The sequence below is a fragment of the Chiloscyllium plagiosum genome, unplaced genomic scaffold (genome assembly GCF_037043375.1).
Source record: "Chiloscyllium plagiosum isolate Xiang-an unplaced genomic scaffold, Cpla_swu_hap1 HiC_scaffold_51, whole genome shotgun sequence".
In the NCBI taxonomy this organism is placed as follows: domain Eukaryota; kingdom Metazoa; phylum Chordata; class Chondrichthyes; order Orectolobiformes; family Hemiscylliidae; genus Chiloscyllium; species Chiloscyllium plagiosum.
Window position 1 is genome coordinate 3,343,898 of NW_028270189.1, and position 17,233 is coordinate 3,361,130.

Consider the following 17,233-nt stretch of genomic DNA (forward strand, 5'->3'; position numbering starts at 1 on the left):
ATCCCCGTCTCTGGGTCTTTATCCCGTTCCCCCTCTATCCCCGTCTCCCCCTCTGGGTCTTTATCCCGTTCCCCCTCTATCCCCGTCTCCCCCCTCTGGGTCTCTATCCCGTTCCCCCTCTATCCCCGTCTCCCCCTCTGGGTCTTTATCCCGTTCCCACTCTATCCCCGTCTCCCCCCTCTGGGTCTTTATCCCGTTCCCCCTCTATCCCCGTCTCCCCCCTCTGGGTCTCTATCCCGTTCCCCCTCTATCCCCGTCTCCCCCTCTGGGTCTTTATCCCGTTCCCCCTCTATCCCCGTCTCCCCCTCTGGGTCTTTGTCCCGTTCCCCCTCTATCCCCGTCTCTGGGTCTTTATCCCGTTCCCCCTCTATCCCCGTCTCCCCCTCTGGGTCTTTATCCCGTTCCCCCTCTATCCCCGTCTCCCCCTCTGGGTCTTTATCCCGTTCCCCCTCTATCCCCGTCTCCCCCCTCTGGGTCTTTATCCCGTTCCCCCTCTATCCCCGTCTCCCTCTCTGGGTCTTTATCCCGTTCCCCCTCTATCCCCGTCTCCCCCCTCTGGGTCTTTATCCCGTTCCCCCTCTATCCCCGTCTCCCCCGCAGGTCACCCACCCATCAAACACTCAACTCTCACAATCCTTCCCGCCCTCTGAACCTGACCCCTTCCCCTCCCTGCTCTGAGGGGGATCGTATCCTGGATTCTCCCAGTCCCTCCCTGCTGACCATTCCTCGGCCAGCCCTTTAAGGAACATTCTGGGAAACCCGCTCTCCTGTCCCCTCACCCGAGGATAGTCTGGCGGCCTTTTCCTGGGAGCACGGGGCCTCTGGAAGTCACCCCCATCCTGGCCTGGCCTGGCATCTGCATACCTTGGAAGAACTGCCCGGAGACTGGGATCTCTCCATCCGGCAGTGAGCAGTTCAATGATTTTGAGCTCATGGTGCGGGGTTGGCGAGGGGTTTGTGGACCCTGTTCGGGTGGCCTCGGTGTAGTATTCCCGGCCGGATGCTTCCTGGTTGAGGGATCAGTTGGATATCGGGTCCTGGACCCAGAGTCAATGATTGACTCAGGTGCAGCCAAAGACGGGTAACCATTCTGGGGCCGACCTTTGAACTGTCTCAGGTAACTGAGCCAGGCCGCCCTGCCCTTAAAGGGGAAGGTCTTCACCCACAGGGTCTTGTCGGGGGGGGGCAGCCATTATACTTTGCATGTAGCTGACGTTACAGACAGAACCTTCTCCCCACTCCCCCCCCACACACACCCCACCCCCGGTCACCCGAGGGCTCCTCTATCTCTATCTCCGTCACATCGCCTCAGGCTGTTTGACTGGGATAGCACAGTCCATGTGGCCAATACACTCAGGCAGACTGAGATAGGCATGGACACTTGTACAGGTGGAGACACAGAGATGCACAGACAGACAATGGCTGGACACACAAGCACACACAGGCTCACACAAATATACAGACATTAACTTACACACATACACACACAATGTTGGAGCCACAGACACACACACACACAAACACAGATTCATACAAACACAGACTGACACACACACACACAGCCTGACACGCAGTCAAACACAGACTGAAAAACAGTCAAACAGACTGAAAAACACACACTGACTGGCACACAAACACACACTGACTGACACACAGTCAAACACAGACTGACACACAAACACAAATTCACACAAACTCAGACTGACAAACACACACTGACTGACACACAGTCAAACATAGATTCATACACAGACTGATGCAGACACATATACACACGCAAACCAACTGAAACACGGACCGACGCACAACACACGGACTCAGACACAAACCAACACATCTACGCAAACTGACATAAACATATACAAGCACCCAGACTGATATTCAAACACACACCGACTGACAGGCAACCTGTTACACACGCTCCCCCTGAGGCACACTGACACACTGTCAGAAACACACACACACACACACAGACATGTGGACCCTGCAGGGACAGTGACACATCTGCATTTGACCCTCTTCCTGACCCAAGCAGCAGCCAACACTTCAGACAGGAACTGAGAGACAGACGGAGGGGGTGTAGGGGCTGGAGGAGGGGACAGAGATAGGGAGGGGGTGTAGGGGCTGGAGGAGGGGACGGAGATAGGGAGGGGGTGTAGGGGCTGGAGGAGGGGACGGAGATAGGGAGTGGGTGTAGGGGCTAGAGAAGGGGACGGAGATAGGGAGGGGGGTAGGGGCTGGAGGAGGGGACGGGGATAGGGAGGGGGTGTAGGCGCTGGAGGAGGGCATGCAGATAGGGATGGGTGTAGGGGCTGGAGGAGGGGACAGAGATAGGGAGGGGGTGTAGGGGCTGGAGGAGGGGACGGAGATAGGGAGGGGGTGTAAGGAGCAGGAGGAGGGGACAGAGATAGGGAGGGGGTGTAGGGGCTGGAGGAGGGGACAACGATAGGGAGGGGTGTAGGGACTGGAGGAGGGGACAGGGATAGGGAGGGGGTGTAGGGGCTGGAGGAGGGGACAGAGATAGGGAGGGGGTGTAGAGGCTGGAGGAGGGTACGGAGATAGGGAGGGCGTGTAGGGGCTGGAGGAGGGGACAGTGATAGGGAGGGGGTGTCGGGGCTGGAGGAGGGGACAGAGATAGGGAGGGGTGACGGGGATAGGGAGGGGGGGGAGTGGGGAGGTGTAGTGATCTGGGTGACCAGCACCAACACTGGAATAATACAGGTCAGGGGCGAAGGGTCAGGAAGTTTTGCCGTGCTCTCGCTGACAATGGAGTGAAAGGGCAGGGATTAGAGAGACAAAGCTGGGATCAGGCAGCAGTTGACGGGCCAGTGTGTGTGTGTGTGTGTGTGTGCGGTCAGCAGTCTGTCCCCCCGCCTCCCCCAGCCCAGCCCAGCCCAGCCCAGCCTGCCGACTCAGCAGGACACTTTGTGAGGCCAGCGGTTCCCTCCTCACGCGCTCCCCTCTTCCCGAGAGTTCGGCGTTCAGGGAACGGGCCGGATAAATGCGGCTCGGGAAGTCCCTCGCTGACACGTGAAGCAGGCCGAGTCAGACAGGAGCTGGACGGCAGGACGCTCGCCATGCCTGGGGCGAAAGGTAAGGGGGCAGAGGTCTGGCGCCTGTCCCAGCACAGTTACCCCCCACCCTCCCTGTAAACCCCCCCTACCCGGCTCCCTCCGAGTGCGGGGGTGGGGTGTCCACAATGCAGGGGGTGTGTGGAGGGCGCGGGTTGGTCCACGTCCAACGTAATCCACTCTTGGGCTATTCGACCAACAGGGGCATCACAACCAGAATTAATCCTCACTCCCCTGCACAATGGTAGGGGGACAGTGTAGAGGGAGCTTTACTCTGTATCTAACCTCCTGTCCCTGGGAGTGTTTGATGGGCGACAGTGTAGAGGGAGCTTTACTCTGTATCTAACCCTGTGCTGTCTCTGTCCCTGGGAGTGTTTGATGGGGGGGACAGTGTAGAGCGAGCTTTACTCTGTATCTAACCCCGTGCTGTGTCTGTTCCTGGGAGTGTTTGATGTGGGACAATGTAGAGCGAGCTTTACTCTGTATCTAACCCCGTGCTGTCCCTGGGAGTGTTTGATGGGGGACAGTGTAGAGCGAGCTTTACTCTGTATCTAACCCCGTGCTGTCCCTGGGAATGTTTGATTGGGGGGGGGGGGGAAACTATGTAGAGGAAACTTTACTCTGTATCTAACCCAATGTTGTCCCTGTGAGTGTTTGATGGGGGACAGTGTAGAGGGAGCTTTATTCTGTATCTAACCCCCTGTCCCTGGGAGTGTTTGATGGGGGACAGAGTAGAGGGAGCTTTACTCTGTATCTAACCCCCTGTCCCTGGGAGTGTTTGATGGGGGACAGTGCAGAGGGAGCTTTACTCTGTATCTAACCCCGTGCTGTCCCTGAGAGTGTTTGATGGGGGGACAGTGTAGAGGGAGCTTTCCTCTATCTAACCCCGTGCTGTTCCTGGGAGTGTTTGATGGGGGGACAGTGTAGAGGCAGCTTTACTCTGTATCTAACCCCCCTGTCCCTGGGAGTGTTTGATGGGTGGACAGTGTAGAGGGAGCTTTACTCTGTATCTAACCCCGTGCTGTCCCTGTCCCTGGGAGTGTTTGATGGGGGACAGTGTAGAGAGAGCTTTACTCTGTATCTAACCCCGTGCTGTCCCTGTCCCTGGGAGTGTTTGATGGGGGACAGTGTAGAGAGAGCATTACCCTGTATCTAACCCCGTACTGCCCCTGTCCCTGGGAGTGTTTGATGGGGGGACAGTGTAGAGGGCGCTTTACTCTGTATCTCACCCCGTGCTGTCCCTGTCCCTGGGAGTGTTTGATGGGGGGACAGTGTAGAGGGAGCTTTACTCTGTATCTAACCCCGTGCTGTCCCTGTCCCTGGGAGTGTTTGATGGGGGACAGTGTAGAGAGAGCATTACCCTGTATCTAACCCCGTACTGCCCCTGTCCCTGGGAGTGTTTGATGGGGGGACAGTGTAGAGGGAGCTTTACTCTGTATCTAACCCCGTGCTGTCCCTGTCCCTGGGAGTGTTTGATGGGGGACAGTGTAGAGAGAGCATTACCCTGTATCTAACCCCGTACTGCCCCTGTCCCTGGGAGTGTTTGATGGGGGGACAGTGTAGAGGGCGCTTTACTCTGTATCTCACCCCGTGCTGTCCCTGTCCCTGGGAGTGTTTGATGGGGGACAGTGTAGAGAGAGCTTTACTCTGTATCTAACCCCGTGCTGTCCCTGTCCCTGGGAGTGTTTGATGGGGGACAGTGTAGAGAGAGCTTTACTCTGTATCTAACCCCGTGCTGTCCCTGTCCCTGGGAGTGTTTGATGGGGGGACAGTGTAGAGAGAGCTTTACTCTGTATCTCACCCCGTGCTGTCCCTGTCCCTGGGAGTGTTTGATGGGGGGACAGTGTAGAGGGAGCTTTACTCTGTATCTAACCCCGTGCTGTCCCTGTCCCTGGGAGTGTTTGATGGGGGACAGTGTAGAGAGAGCATTACCCTGTATCTAACCCCGTACTGCCCCTGTCCCTGGGAGTGTTTGATGGGGGGACAGTGTAGAGGGCGCTTTACTCTGTATCTCACCCCGTGCTGTCCCTGTCCCTGGGAGTGTTTGATGGGGGACAGTGTAGAGAGAGCTTTACTCTGTATCTAACCCCGTGCTGTCCCTGTCCCTGGGAGTGTTTGATGGGGGACAGTGTAGAGAGAGCTTTACTCTGTATCTAACCCCCCTGTCCCTGGGAGTGTTTGATGGGTGGACAGTGTAGAGAGAGCTTTACTCTGTATCTAACCCCGTGCTGTCCCTGTCCCTGGGAGTGTTTGATGGGGGACAGTGTAGAGAGAGCTTTACTCTGTATCTAACCTCGTGCTGTCCCTGTCCCTGGGAGTGTTTGATGGGGGACAGTGTAGAGAGAGCTTTACTCTGTATCTAACCCCGTGCTGTCCCTGTCCCTGGGAGTGTTTGATGGGGGACAGTGTAGAGTGAGCTTTACTCTGTATCTAACCCTGTGCTGCCCCTGTCCCTGGGAATGTTTGATGGGGGGATAATGTATTGGGCGTTTTACTGTCAGTTTAGAAGAGTAGAGTGAGCCTGTCTCCTTGTATCAGACTGTGTGGGGAAGTCAGAAACGTCCCTGTTCCTGCTGAAATACCTGGGAGGGTTAGTTAGTGGTTTCTCGCTGATAGTCAGACACATAACCCACACAACGGTCTATCAATCAATGGGCTTTTATTTCAGATTTCATTCATTGCTGTGTCTGTTTTCTCACAGGATACAAGTCCGACAAGAGATTATCAACAAAGGTACTCTTTGCCCTGATTTTATTCGGTGTCCCAGTGAGGGCTGCTGGGGTAAGGGTTCCAGGGGACTGGGAATGTGATATCACAGAGTCCCCCGGCTGTGATACAGACTGACACAGTGGGAGATTGGCTCTGGCACCTTTATTATAGAGGGAGCTTTACAACAGTGACAGCTCTCCCAGTGTATCTGTTGTCCCTGTCCCACTATAGTTTGATGGGGGACAGTGTATAGGGAGCTTTACACTGTATCTAACCCCCTGTACCTGGGAAGGTTTGATGGGGGACAGTGTAGTGATAGCTTTACTCTGTATCTAACCCCCTGTCCCTGGGAGTGTTTGATGGGGGATAGTGTAGAGGGAGCTTTACTCTGTATCTAACCCCCTGTTCCTGGGAGGATTTGATGGGGGACAGTGTAGAGGGAGCTTTACTCTGTATCTAACCCCCTGTCCCTGGGAGGGTTTGATGGGGAACAGTGTAGAGGGAGCTTTAATCTGTATCTAAACCCCTGTCCCTGTGGGTTTGATGGGGAACAGTGTAGAGGGAGCTTTACTCTGTATCTAAACCCCTGTCCCTGGGAGGGTTTGATGGGGAACAGTGTAGAGGGAGCTTTACTCTGTATCTAACCCCCTGTCCCTGGGAGGGTTTGGTGGGGGACAGTGTAGTGGGTGGTGTACTCTGTATCTGACCCGGTAGTGTCCCTGCCCCTGTCCTGGGAGGGTCCCCTGCTGGATACTGACTGTTTTTGTCTGATTTGGTGTCAGGGTCCGAAGGAGCAGCCAAAGAAAGGAGAGCAAAAAGGGGAAACGAAGAAAGACAGAGGTGAGTAGGACGGCTCGTCACCCCCCCACCGGGGGGTTTATACACCCCCATCTCTCCCCGTACCCGGGGGGGTTTATACACCCCCATCTCCCCCTGTACCCGGGGGGGTTTATACACCCCCATCTCCCTCTGTACCCAGGGCTTTATACACCCCCACCTCCCCCTGTACCCGGGGGTTTATACACCCCCATCTCCCTCTGTACCGGGGGGTTTAAACACCCCCATCTCCCCCTGTACCCGGGGGTTTATACACCCCCATCTCCCCCTGTACCCGGGGGTTTATACACCCCCATCTCCCCCTGTACCCGGGGGGTTTATACACCCCCATCTCCCCCTGTACCCGGGGGGTTTATACACCCCCATCTCCCCCTGTACCCGGGGGGTTTATACACCCCCATCTCCCCCTGTACCCGGGGGGTTTATACACCCCCATCTCCCCCTGCACCCGGGGGTTTATACACCCCCCACCCCCGTACCGGGGGGTTTAAACACCCCCATCTCCCCCTGTACCCAGGGGTTTATACACCCCCATCTCCCCCTGTACCCGGGGGATTTATACACCCCCATCTCCCCCTGTACCCGGGGGTTTATACACCCCCATCTCCCCCTGCACCCGGGGATTTATACACCCCCATCTCCCCCTGCACCCGGGGGTTTATACACCCCCATCTCCCCCTGTACCCGGGGGGTTTATACACCCCCATCTCCCCCTGCACCTGGGGGTTTATACACCCCCCACCCCCGTACCGGGGGGTTTAAACACCCCCATCTCCCCCTGTACCCGGGGGTTTATACACCCCCATCTCCCCCTGTACCCAGGGGTTTATACACCCCCTGGGTATGTAGGGTTTATGCACCCCCACTCCCACGTACCGGGGGTTTATACACCCACACCGGGGGGTTTATACACCCCTCACACCGGGGGGTTCATACACCCCCATCTCCCCCTGTACCCGGGTTTTTATAAACCCCCAAACTCCCCCCCGTATTTATAAAACCCCCATCTCCCCCCCCCGTATTCGGGTGTTTATAAAACCCCCATTCCCCCCTCGTACCCGGGTGTTTATAAAACCACATCTCTTCCCCCCCGTACCTGGGTGTTTATAAACCCCCATCTCTCCCCCCCCCCCCCCCCCCCGTACCCGGGTGTTGATAAAACCCCCATCTCTCCCCCCCGTACCCGGGTGTTTATAAACCCCCATCTCTTCCCCCCCGTACCTGGGTGTTTATAAACCCCCATCTCTCCCCCCCGTACCCGGGTGTTTATAAACCCCCATCTCTTCCCCCGTACCCGGGTGTTGATAAAACCCCCATCTCTCCCCCCGTACCTGGGTGTTTATAAACCCCCATCTCTCCCCCCCGTACCTGGGTGTTTATAAACCCCCATCTCTCCCCCCGTACCTGGGTGTTTATAAACCCCCATCTCTCCCCCCCGTACCCGGGTGTTTATAAATCCCCATCTCTCCCCCCCCGTACCCAGGTGTTTATAAATCCCCATCTCTCCCCCCGTACCCGGGTGTTTATAAATCCCCATCTCTCCCCCCGTACCCGGGTGTTTATAAATCCCCATCTCTCCCCCCACCCCCCGTACCCGGGTGTTGATAAAACCCCCATCTCTCCCCCCCGTACCCAGGTGTTTATAAATCCCCATCTCTCCCCCCCGTACCCGGGTGTTTATAAATCCCCATCTCTCCCCCCCGTACCCGGGTGTTTATAAACCCCCATCTCTCCCCCCCGTACCCGGGTGTTTATAAACCCCCATCTCTCCCCCCCGTACCCGGGTGTTTATAAATCCCCATCTCTCCCCCCACCCCCCGTACCCGGGTGTTTATAAATCCCCATCTCTCCCCCCCCGTACCCGGGTGTTTATAAATCCCCATCTCTCCCCCCCGTACCCGGGTGTTTATAAATCCCCATCTCTCCCCCCCGTACCCGGGTGTTTATAAACCCCCATCTCTCCCCCCCGTACCCGGGTGTTTATAAATCCCCATCTCTCCCCCCACCCCCCCGTACCCGGGTGTTGATAAAACCCCCATCTCTCCCCCCCGTACCCGGGTGTTTATAAATCCCCATCTCTCCCCCCGTACCCGGGTGTTGATAAAACCCACATCTCCCCCCCCCACCCGTGTTGATAAAACCCCCAACTCTCCCCCCCCCGTACCCGGGTGTTTATAAATCCCCCGTGCCCCCTTCCACCCCATACCCGGGTGTTTATAACACCCCCGTCCACCCACACCCGGGTGTTTATAACCCCCTGTCGCCCCATACCCGGATGTTTATACCCCCCCCCCATGCCCGGGTGTTTATAACCCCCCGCCCCCCCATACCAGGGTGTTTATAACCCCGGTCCCCACATACCCGGGTGTTTATAACCCCCCGTCCCCCCATACCCGGGTGTTTATAACCCCCCCCCGCCCCCCATACCCGGGTGTTTATAACCCCCCGTCCCCCCACACCCGGGTGTTTATAACCCCCCATACCCGGGTGTTTACAACCACCGTCCCCCCAGACCCGGGTGTTTATAACCCCCTGTCGCCCCATACCCGGGTGTTTATAACCCCCTGTCGCCCCATACCCGGGTGTTTATAACCCCCCCGTACCCGGGTGTTTATAACCCCCCGTCCCCCCCATACCCGGGTGTTTATAACCCCCCGTCCCCCCATACCCGGGTGTTTATAACCCCCCGTCCCCCATACCCGGGTGTTTATACCCCCCGTCCCCCATACCCGGGTGTTTATAACCCCCCCGTCCCCCCATACCCGGGTGTTTATACCCCCCGTCCCCCCATACCCGCGTGTTTATAACCCTCATACTCGGGTGTTTACAACCACCGTCCCCCCAGACCCGGGTGTTTATAACCCCCCGTCCCCCCAGACCCGGGTGTTTATAACCCCCCGTCCCCCCAGACCCGGGTGTTTATAACCCCCCGTCCCCCCAGACCCGGGTGTTTATAACCCCCCGTCCCCCCATACCCGGGTGTTTATAACCCCCCGTCCCCCATACCCGGGTGTTTATACCCCCCGTCCCCCCATACCCGCGTGTTTATAACCCCCATACTCGGGTGTTTACAACCACCGTCCCCCCAGATCCGGGTGTTTATAACCCCCCGTCCCCCCATACCCGGGTGTTTATAACCCCCCGTCCCCCCAGACCCGGGTGTTTATAACCCCCCGTCCCCCCAGACCCGGGTGTTTATAACCCCCCGTCCCCGGGTGTTTATAACCCCCTGTCCCCCATACCCGGGTGTTTATAACTCCCCAGACCCGGGTGTTTATAACACCCCCCCGTCCCCCCATACCCGGGTGTTTATAACCCCCCCCCGTCCCTGGGTGTTTATAACCCCCCGTCCCCCCATACCCGGGTGTTTATAACCCCCCCCCCGTCCCCCCAGACCCGGGTGTTTATAACCCCCTGTCGCCCCATACCCGGGTGTTTATAACCCCCCCGTCCCCGGGTGTTTATAACCCCCTGTCGCCCCATACCCGGGTGTTTATAACCCCCCCGTCCCCCCATACCCGGGTGTTTATAACCCCCCCGTCCCCGGGTGTTTATAACCACCTGTCGCCCCATACCCGGGTGTTTATAACCCCCCGTCCAACCATACCCGGGTGTTTATAACCCCCCGTCCCCCCATACCCGGGTGTTTGTAACCCCCCGTCTCCCCATACCCGGGTGTTTATAACCCCCCCGTCCCCGGGTGTTTATAACCCCCTGTCGCCCCATACCCGGGTGTTTATAACCCCCCCGTCCCCGGGTGTTTATAACCCCCCTGTCCCCGGGTGTTTATAACCCCCTGTTGCCCCAGACCCGAGTGTTTATACAATCCCCCCCCGTCCCCCATACCCGGGTGTTTATAACCCCCTGTCGCCCCTTACCCGGGTGTTTATAACCCCCCGTCCCCCCATACCCGGTTGTTTATAACCCCCCCGTCCCCCAGACCCGGGTGTTTATAACCCCCCGTCCCCCAGACCCGGGTGTTTATAAATCTCCCGTGCCCCCATACCCGGGTGGTTATAAATCCCCCGTGCCCCCCATACCCGGGTGTTTATAACCCCCCCATCCCCGGGTGTTTATAAATCCCACGTCCCCCCATAGCCGGGTGTTTATAACCCCCCCCCCCCCGTCCCACAGACCCGGGTGTTTATAAATCCCCCGTCCCCCCATACCCGGGTGTTTATAACCCCACCGTCCCCCAGGTGTTTATAACCCCCCCGTCCCCCAGACCCGGGTGTTTATAACCCCCCCGTCCCCCCAGACACGGGTGTTTATAAATCCCCCGTCCCCCCATACCCGGGTGTTTATAACCCCCCCGTCCCCCAGACCCGGGTGTTTATAACCCCCCCGTCCCCCCAGACACGGGTGTTTATAAATCCCCCGTCCCCCCATACCCGGGTGTTTATAACACCCCCGTCCCCCAGACCCGGGTGTTTATAACACCCCCGTCCCCCAGACCCGGGTGTTTATAAATCCCCCGAGAGCCCGTCCCCCCATACCCGGGTGTTTATAACACCCCCGTCCCCCAGACCCGGGTGTTTATAACACCCCCGTCCCCCAGACCCGGGTGTTTATAAATCCCCCGAGAGCCCGGTGTTTATAAATCCCCCGTGCCCCCATACCCGGGTGTTTATAACCCCCCCGTCCCCCCATACCCGGGTGTTTATAACCCCCCCCCCAATGTTTATAACCCCCCCGTCCCCCAGACCCGGGTGATTATAACCCCCCCCCGTCCCCGGGTGTTTATAAATCCCCCGTCCCCCCGTGTTTATAAATCCACCGTGCCCCCGTCCCCGGGTGTTTATAAATCCCCCGTGCCCCTATCCCCCAGACCCGGGTGTTTATAACCCCCCCGTCCCCGGGTGTTTATAAATCCCCCGTGCCCCCGTCCACCCATACCCGGGTGTTTATAAATCCCCCGTGCCCCCGTACCCGGGTGTTTATAAATCCCCCGTGCCCCCGTCCTCGGGTGTTTATAAATCCCCCGTGCCCCCATACCCGGGTGTTTATAAATCCCCCGTGCCCGGGTGTTTATAACCCCCCCCGTCCCCGGGTGTTTATAACCCCCCGTACCCGGGTGTTTATAAATCCCCCGTGCCCCCGTCCCCGGGTGTTTATAAATCCCCCGTGCCCCCGTCCCCCCATACCCGGGTGTTTATAAATCCCCCGTGCCCCCGTCCCCGGGTGTTTATAACCCCCCCGTCCCCCCATACCCGGGTGTTTATAACCGCCCGTCCCCCATACCCGGGTGTTTATAAATCCCCCGTGCCCCCGTCCCCGGGTGTTTATAACCCCCCCGTCCCCCCATACCCGGGTGTTTATAACCCCCCGTCCCCCATACCCGGGTGTTTATAAATCCCCCGTGCCCCCGTCCCCGGGTGTTTATAACCCCCCCGTCCCCCCAGACCCGGGTGTTTATAACCCCCCGTCCCCCCATACCCGGGTGTTTATAACCCCCCCGTCCCCGGGTGTTTATAACCCCCCGTCCCCGGGTGTTTATAACCCCCCGTCCACTCATACCCGGGTGTTTATAACCCCCCCGTCCCCCCATACCCGGGTGTTTATAACCCCCCCGTCCCCCATACCCGGGTGTTTATAAACCCCCCCGTCCCCCCGTACCCGGGTGTTTATAACCCCCCCCGTCCCCCCGTACCCGGGTGTTTATAACCCCCCCCGTCCCCCCATACCCGGGTGTTTATAACCCCCCCCGTCCCCCCATTCCCAGGTGTTTATAACCCCCCCCCCCGTCCCCGGGTGTTTACACAATCCCCCCCAGACCCGGGTATTTATAAGTCCCCCCGTACCCGGGTGTTTACACAATCCCCCCCAGACCCGGGTATTTATAAGTCCCCCCGTACCCGGGTGTTTACACAATCCCCCCCAGACCCGGGTATTTATAAGTCCCCCCCGTCCCCGGGTGTTTACACAATCCCCCCCAGACCCGGGTATTTATAAGTCCCCCCGTACCCGGGTGTTTACACAATCCCCCCCAGACCCGGGTATTTATAAGTCCCCCCGTACCCGGGTGTTTACACAATCCCCCCCAGACCCGGGTATTTATAAGTCCCCCCGTACCCGGGTGTTTACACAATCCCCCCCAGACCCGGGTATTTATAAGTCCCCCCAGTCCCCGGGTGTTTACACAATCCCCCCCAGACCCGGGTATTTATAACCCCCCCCGTACCCGGGTGTTTACACAATCCCCCCCAGACCCGGGTGTTTATAAGTCCCCCCCGTACCCGGGTGTTTACACAATCCCCCCCAGACCCGGGTATTTATAAGTCCCCCCAGTCCCCGGGTGTTTACACAATCCCCCCCAGACCCGGGTATTTATAAGTCCCCCCCGTACCCGGGTGTTTACACAATCCCCCCCAGACCCGGGTATTTATAAGTCCCCCCCGTACCCGGGTGTTTACACAATCCCCCCCAGACCCGGGTATTTATAAGTCCCCCCGTACCCGGGTGTTTACACAATCCCCCCCAGACCCGGGTATTTATAAGTCCCCCCAGTCCCCGGGTGTTTACACAATCCCCCCCAGACCCGGGTATTTATAAGTCCCCCCCGTACCCGGGTGTTTACACAATCCCCCCCAGACCCGGGTATTTATAAGTCCCCCCCGTACCCGGGTGTTTACACAATCCCCCCCAGACCCGGGTATTTATAAGTCCCCCCGTACCCGGGTGTTTACACAATCCCCTCCAGACCCGGGTATTTATAAGTCCCCCCGTACCCGGGTGTTTACACAATCCCCCCCAGACCCGGGTATTTATAAGTCCCCCCCGTACCCGGGTGTTTACACAATCCCCCCCAGACCCGGGTATTTATAAGTCCCCCCGTACCCGGGTGTTTACACAATCCCCCCCAGACCCGGGTATTTATAAGTCCCCCCCGTACCCGGGTGTTTACACAATCCCCCCCAGACCCGGGTATTTATAAGTCCCCCCCGTACCCGGGTGTTTACACAATCCCCCCCAGACCCGGGTATTTATAAGTCCCCCCGTCCCCGGGTGTTTACACAATCCCCCCCAGACCCGGGTATTTATAAGTCCCCCCGTACCCGGGTGTTTACACAATCCCCCCCAGACCCGGGTATTTATAAGTCCCCCCGTACCCGGGTGTTTACACAATCCCCCCCAGACCCGGGTATTTATAAGTCCCCCCAGTCCCCGGGTGTTTACACAATCCCCCCCAGACCCGGGTATTTATAAGTCCCCCCAGTCCCCGGGTGTTTACACAATCCCCCCCAGACCCGGGTGTTTATAACCCCCCCCGTACCCGGGTGTTTACACAATCCCCCCCAGACCCGGGTATTTATAAGTCCCCCCCGTACCCGGGTGTTTACACAATCCCCCCCAGACCCGGGTATTTATAAGTCCCCCCGTACCCGGGTGTTTACACAATCCCCCCCAGACCCGGGTATTTATAAGTCCCCCCCGTACCCGGGTGTTTACACAATCCCCCCCAGACCCGGGTATTTATAAGTCCCCCCGTACCCGGGTGTTTACACAATCCCCCCCAGACCCGGGTATTTATAACCCCCCCCGTACCCGGGTGTTTACACAATCCCCCCCAGACCCGGGTGTTTATAAGTCCCCCCCGTACCCGGGTGTTTACACAATCCCCCCCAGACCCGGGTATTTATAAGTCCCCCCGTACCCGGGTGTTTACACAATCCCCCCCAGACCCGGGTATTTATAAGTCCCCCCGTACCCGGGTGTTTACACAATCCCCCCCAGACCCGGGTATTTATAAGTCCCCCCCGTACCCGGGTGTTTACACAATCCCCCCCAGACCCGGGTATTTATAAGTCCCCCCGTACCCGGGTGTTTACACAATCCCCTCCAGACCCGGGTATTTATAAGTCCCCCCGTACCCGGGTGTTTACACAATCCCCCCCAGACCCGGGTATTTATAAGTCCCCCCGTACCCGGGTGTTTACACAATCCCCCCCAGACCCGGGTATTTATAAGTCCCCCCCGTACCCGGGTGTTTACACAATTCCCCCCAGACCCGGGTATTTATAAGTCCCCCCCGTCCCCGGGTGTTTACACAATTCCCCCCAGACCCGGGTGTTTATAAGTCCCCCCCGTACCCGGGTGTTTACACAATCCCCCCCAGACCCGGGTGTTTATAACCCCCCCCGTACCCGGGTGTTTACACAATCCCCCCAGACCCGGGTATTTATAAGTCCCCCCCGTACCCGGGTGTTTACACAATCCCCCCCAGACCCGGGTATTTATAAGTCCCCCCCGTCCCCGGGTGTTTACACAATCCCCCCCAGACCCGGGTATTTATAAGTCCCCCCCGTACCCGGGTGTTTACACAATCCCCCCCAGACCCGGGTATTTATAAGTCCCCCCCGTCCCCGGGTGTTTACACAATCCCCCCAGACCCGGGTATTTATAAGTCCCCCCCGTACCCGGGTGTTTACACAATCCCCCCCAGACCCGGGTATTTATAAGTCCCCCCCGTCCCCGGGTGTTTACACAATCCCCCCCAGACCCAGGTGTTTATAAGTCCCCCCCGTCCCCGGGTGTTTACACAATCCCCCCCAGACCCGGGTATTTATAAGTCCCCCCGTACCCGGGTGTTTACACAATCCCCCCCAGACCCGGGTGTTTATAAGTCCCCCCCGTCCCCGGGTGTTTACACAATCCCCCCCAGACCCGGGTATTTATAAGTCCCCCCGTACCCGGGTGTTTACACAATCCCCCCCAGACCCGGGTATTTATAAGTCCCCCCGTACCCGGGTGTTTACACAATCCCCCCCAGACCCGGGTGTTTATAAGTCCCCCCCGTCCCCGGGTGTTTACACAATCCCCCCCAGACCCGGGTATTTATAAGTCCCCCCGTACCCGGGTGTTTACACAATCCCCCCCAGACCCGGGTATTTATAAGTCCCCCCGTACCCGGGTGTTTACACAATCCCGCCCGCCCCCCCCCCCGGATGTGTGTATAATCCCCCTCCCCTCTCCCCTCCTCGTGCCTTGCCGTATGGATGTACTGAATTCCGACACCAAACTCTCTCCTGGTTTTTCCCGAGGGCAGGGTATTCCACGATCCCGGAACGGTAACTTGCAGAGTTTCCTGAGGATGGCGTTGGAGGTGCTGCTGGGGTCGTGTGCGCGCAGGTCAAAAGAGAAACGGTCTTCCCAACTCCGGGTCGGCTGAACAGGTCACTTCCCAAATTCCGGAACCTTTCCATCACTAATAAACGCACTCTCCTCCCGCTCACTCACTCGCTCTCAGTGTCTCTGTTTTCAGCTTGTACAGCACATCACCTACTCCCCCACACGGTGACAGGACGGGGGTCTGTGTCTGTGATTCCCCCACACGGTGACAGGACGGGGGTCTGTGTCTGTGATTCCCCCACACGGTGACAGGACGGGGGTCTGTGTCTGTGATTCCCCCACACGGTGACAGGACGGGGGTCTGTGTCTGTGATTCCCCCACACGGTGACAGGACGGGGGTCTGTGTCTGTGATTCCCCCACACGGTGACAGGACGGGGGTCTGTGTCTGTGTCTGTGATTCCCCCACACGGTGAGGGGACGGGGGTCTGTGTCTGTGATTCCCCCACACGGTGACAGGACGGGGGTCTGTGTCTGTGATTCCCCCACACGGTGACAGGACGGGGGTCTGTGTCTGTGATTCCCCACACGGTGACAGGACGGGGGTCTGTGTCTGTGATTCCCCCACACGGTGACAGGACGGGGGTCTGTGTCTGTGATTCCCCCACACGGTGACAGGACGGGGGTCTGTGATTCCCCCACACGGTGACAGGACGGGGGTCTGTGATTCCCCCACACGGTGAGGGGACGGGGGTCTGTGTCTGTGATTCCCCCACACGGTGACAGGAGGGGGGAGTCTGTGTCTGTGATTCCCCCACACGGTGACAGGACGGGGGTCTGTGTCTGTGATTCCCCACACGGTGACAGGACGGGGGTCTGTGTCTGTGATTCCCCCACACGGTGACAGGACGGGGGTCTGTGATTCCCCCACACGGTGACAGGACGGGGGTCTGTGATTCCCCCACACGGTGAGGGGACGGGGGTCTGTGTCTGTGATTCCCCCACATGGTGACAGGAGGGGGGAGTCTGTGTCTGTGATTCCCCCACACGGTGACAGGACGGGGGTCTGTGTCTGTGATTCCCCCACACGGTGAGGGGACGGGGGTCTGTGTCTGTGATTCCCCCACACGGTGACAGGACGGGGGTCTGTGTCTGTGATTCCCCACACGGTGACAGGACAGGGGTCTGTGTCTGTGATTCCCCCACACGGTGACAGGACGGGGGTCTGTGTCTGTGATTCCCCCACACGGTGACAGGAGGGGGGAGTCTGTGTCTGTGATTCCCCCACACGGTGACAGGACGGGGGTCTGTGTCTGTGATTCCCCCACACGGTGAGGGGACGGGGGTCTGTGTCTGTGATTCCCCCACACGGTGACAGGACGGGGGTCTGTGTCTGTGATTCCCCACACGGTGATGGGACGGGGGTCTGTGTCTGTGATTCCCCCACACGGTGACAGGACGGGGGTCTGTGTCTGTGATTCCCCCACACGGTGACGGGACGGGGGTCTGTGTCTGTGATTCCCCCACACGGTGACAGGACGGGGGTCT

The 17,233-nt window shown here is 58.5% G+C and overlaps 2 protein-coding genes across 2 annotated transcripts in view; one reads left to right on the forward strand and one right to left on the reverse strand.

The window, feature by feature from the left end:
* LOC122546842 (organic solute transporter subunit alpha) overlaps nt 1-951 on the reverse strand; it is a 72,505-nt gene extending 71,554 nt beyond the window's left edge. Inside the window, exon 1 of the mRNA XM_087985258.1 lies at nt 865-951. Within this exon, the coding sequence (XP_087841384.1) occupies nt 865-934 (70 nt within the window). The 5' untranslated portion in view covers nt 935-951. The remainder of the gene's footprint in view (nt 1-864) is intronic.
* LOC148134942 (uncharacterized) lies at nt 933-15,849 on the forward strand. Its single transcript, XM_087985232.1, has 5 exons — nt 933-1,065; nt 2,722-3,093; nt 5,773-5,804; nt 6,563-6,620; nt 15,664-15,849. Exons 1-5 carry the CDS (start codon nt 933-935, stop codon nt 15,687-15,689), a joined length of 621 nt encoding a protein of 206 aa, XP_087841358.1. The 3' UTR covers nt 15,690-15,849.
* The last annotated feature ends 1,384 nt before the right edge of the window (nt 15,850-17,233 follow it).

What these genes read in the sequence shown, in the direction of transcription:
- LOC148134942 (XM_087985232.1), top strand. Translation starts at nt 933, where the DNA reads ATGGTGCGGGGTTGGCGAGGGGTTTGTGGACCCTGTTCGGGTGGCCTC. An exon ending in AGAGTCAATGATTGACTCAG is followed by an intron (nt 1,066 to 2,721) that starts GTGCAGCCAAAG and finishes GGAATAATACAG; the next exon opens with GTCAGGGGCGAAGGGTCAGG. An exon ending in ACAAGAGATTATCAACAAAG is followed by an intron (nt 5,805 to 6,562) that starts GTACTCTTTGCC and finishes ATTTGGTGTCAG; the next exon opens with GGTCCGAAGGAGCAGCCAAA.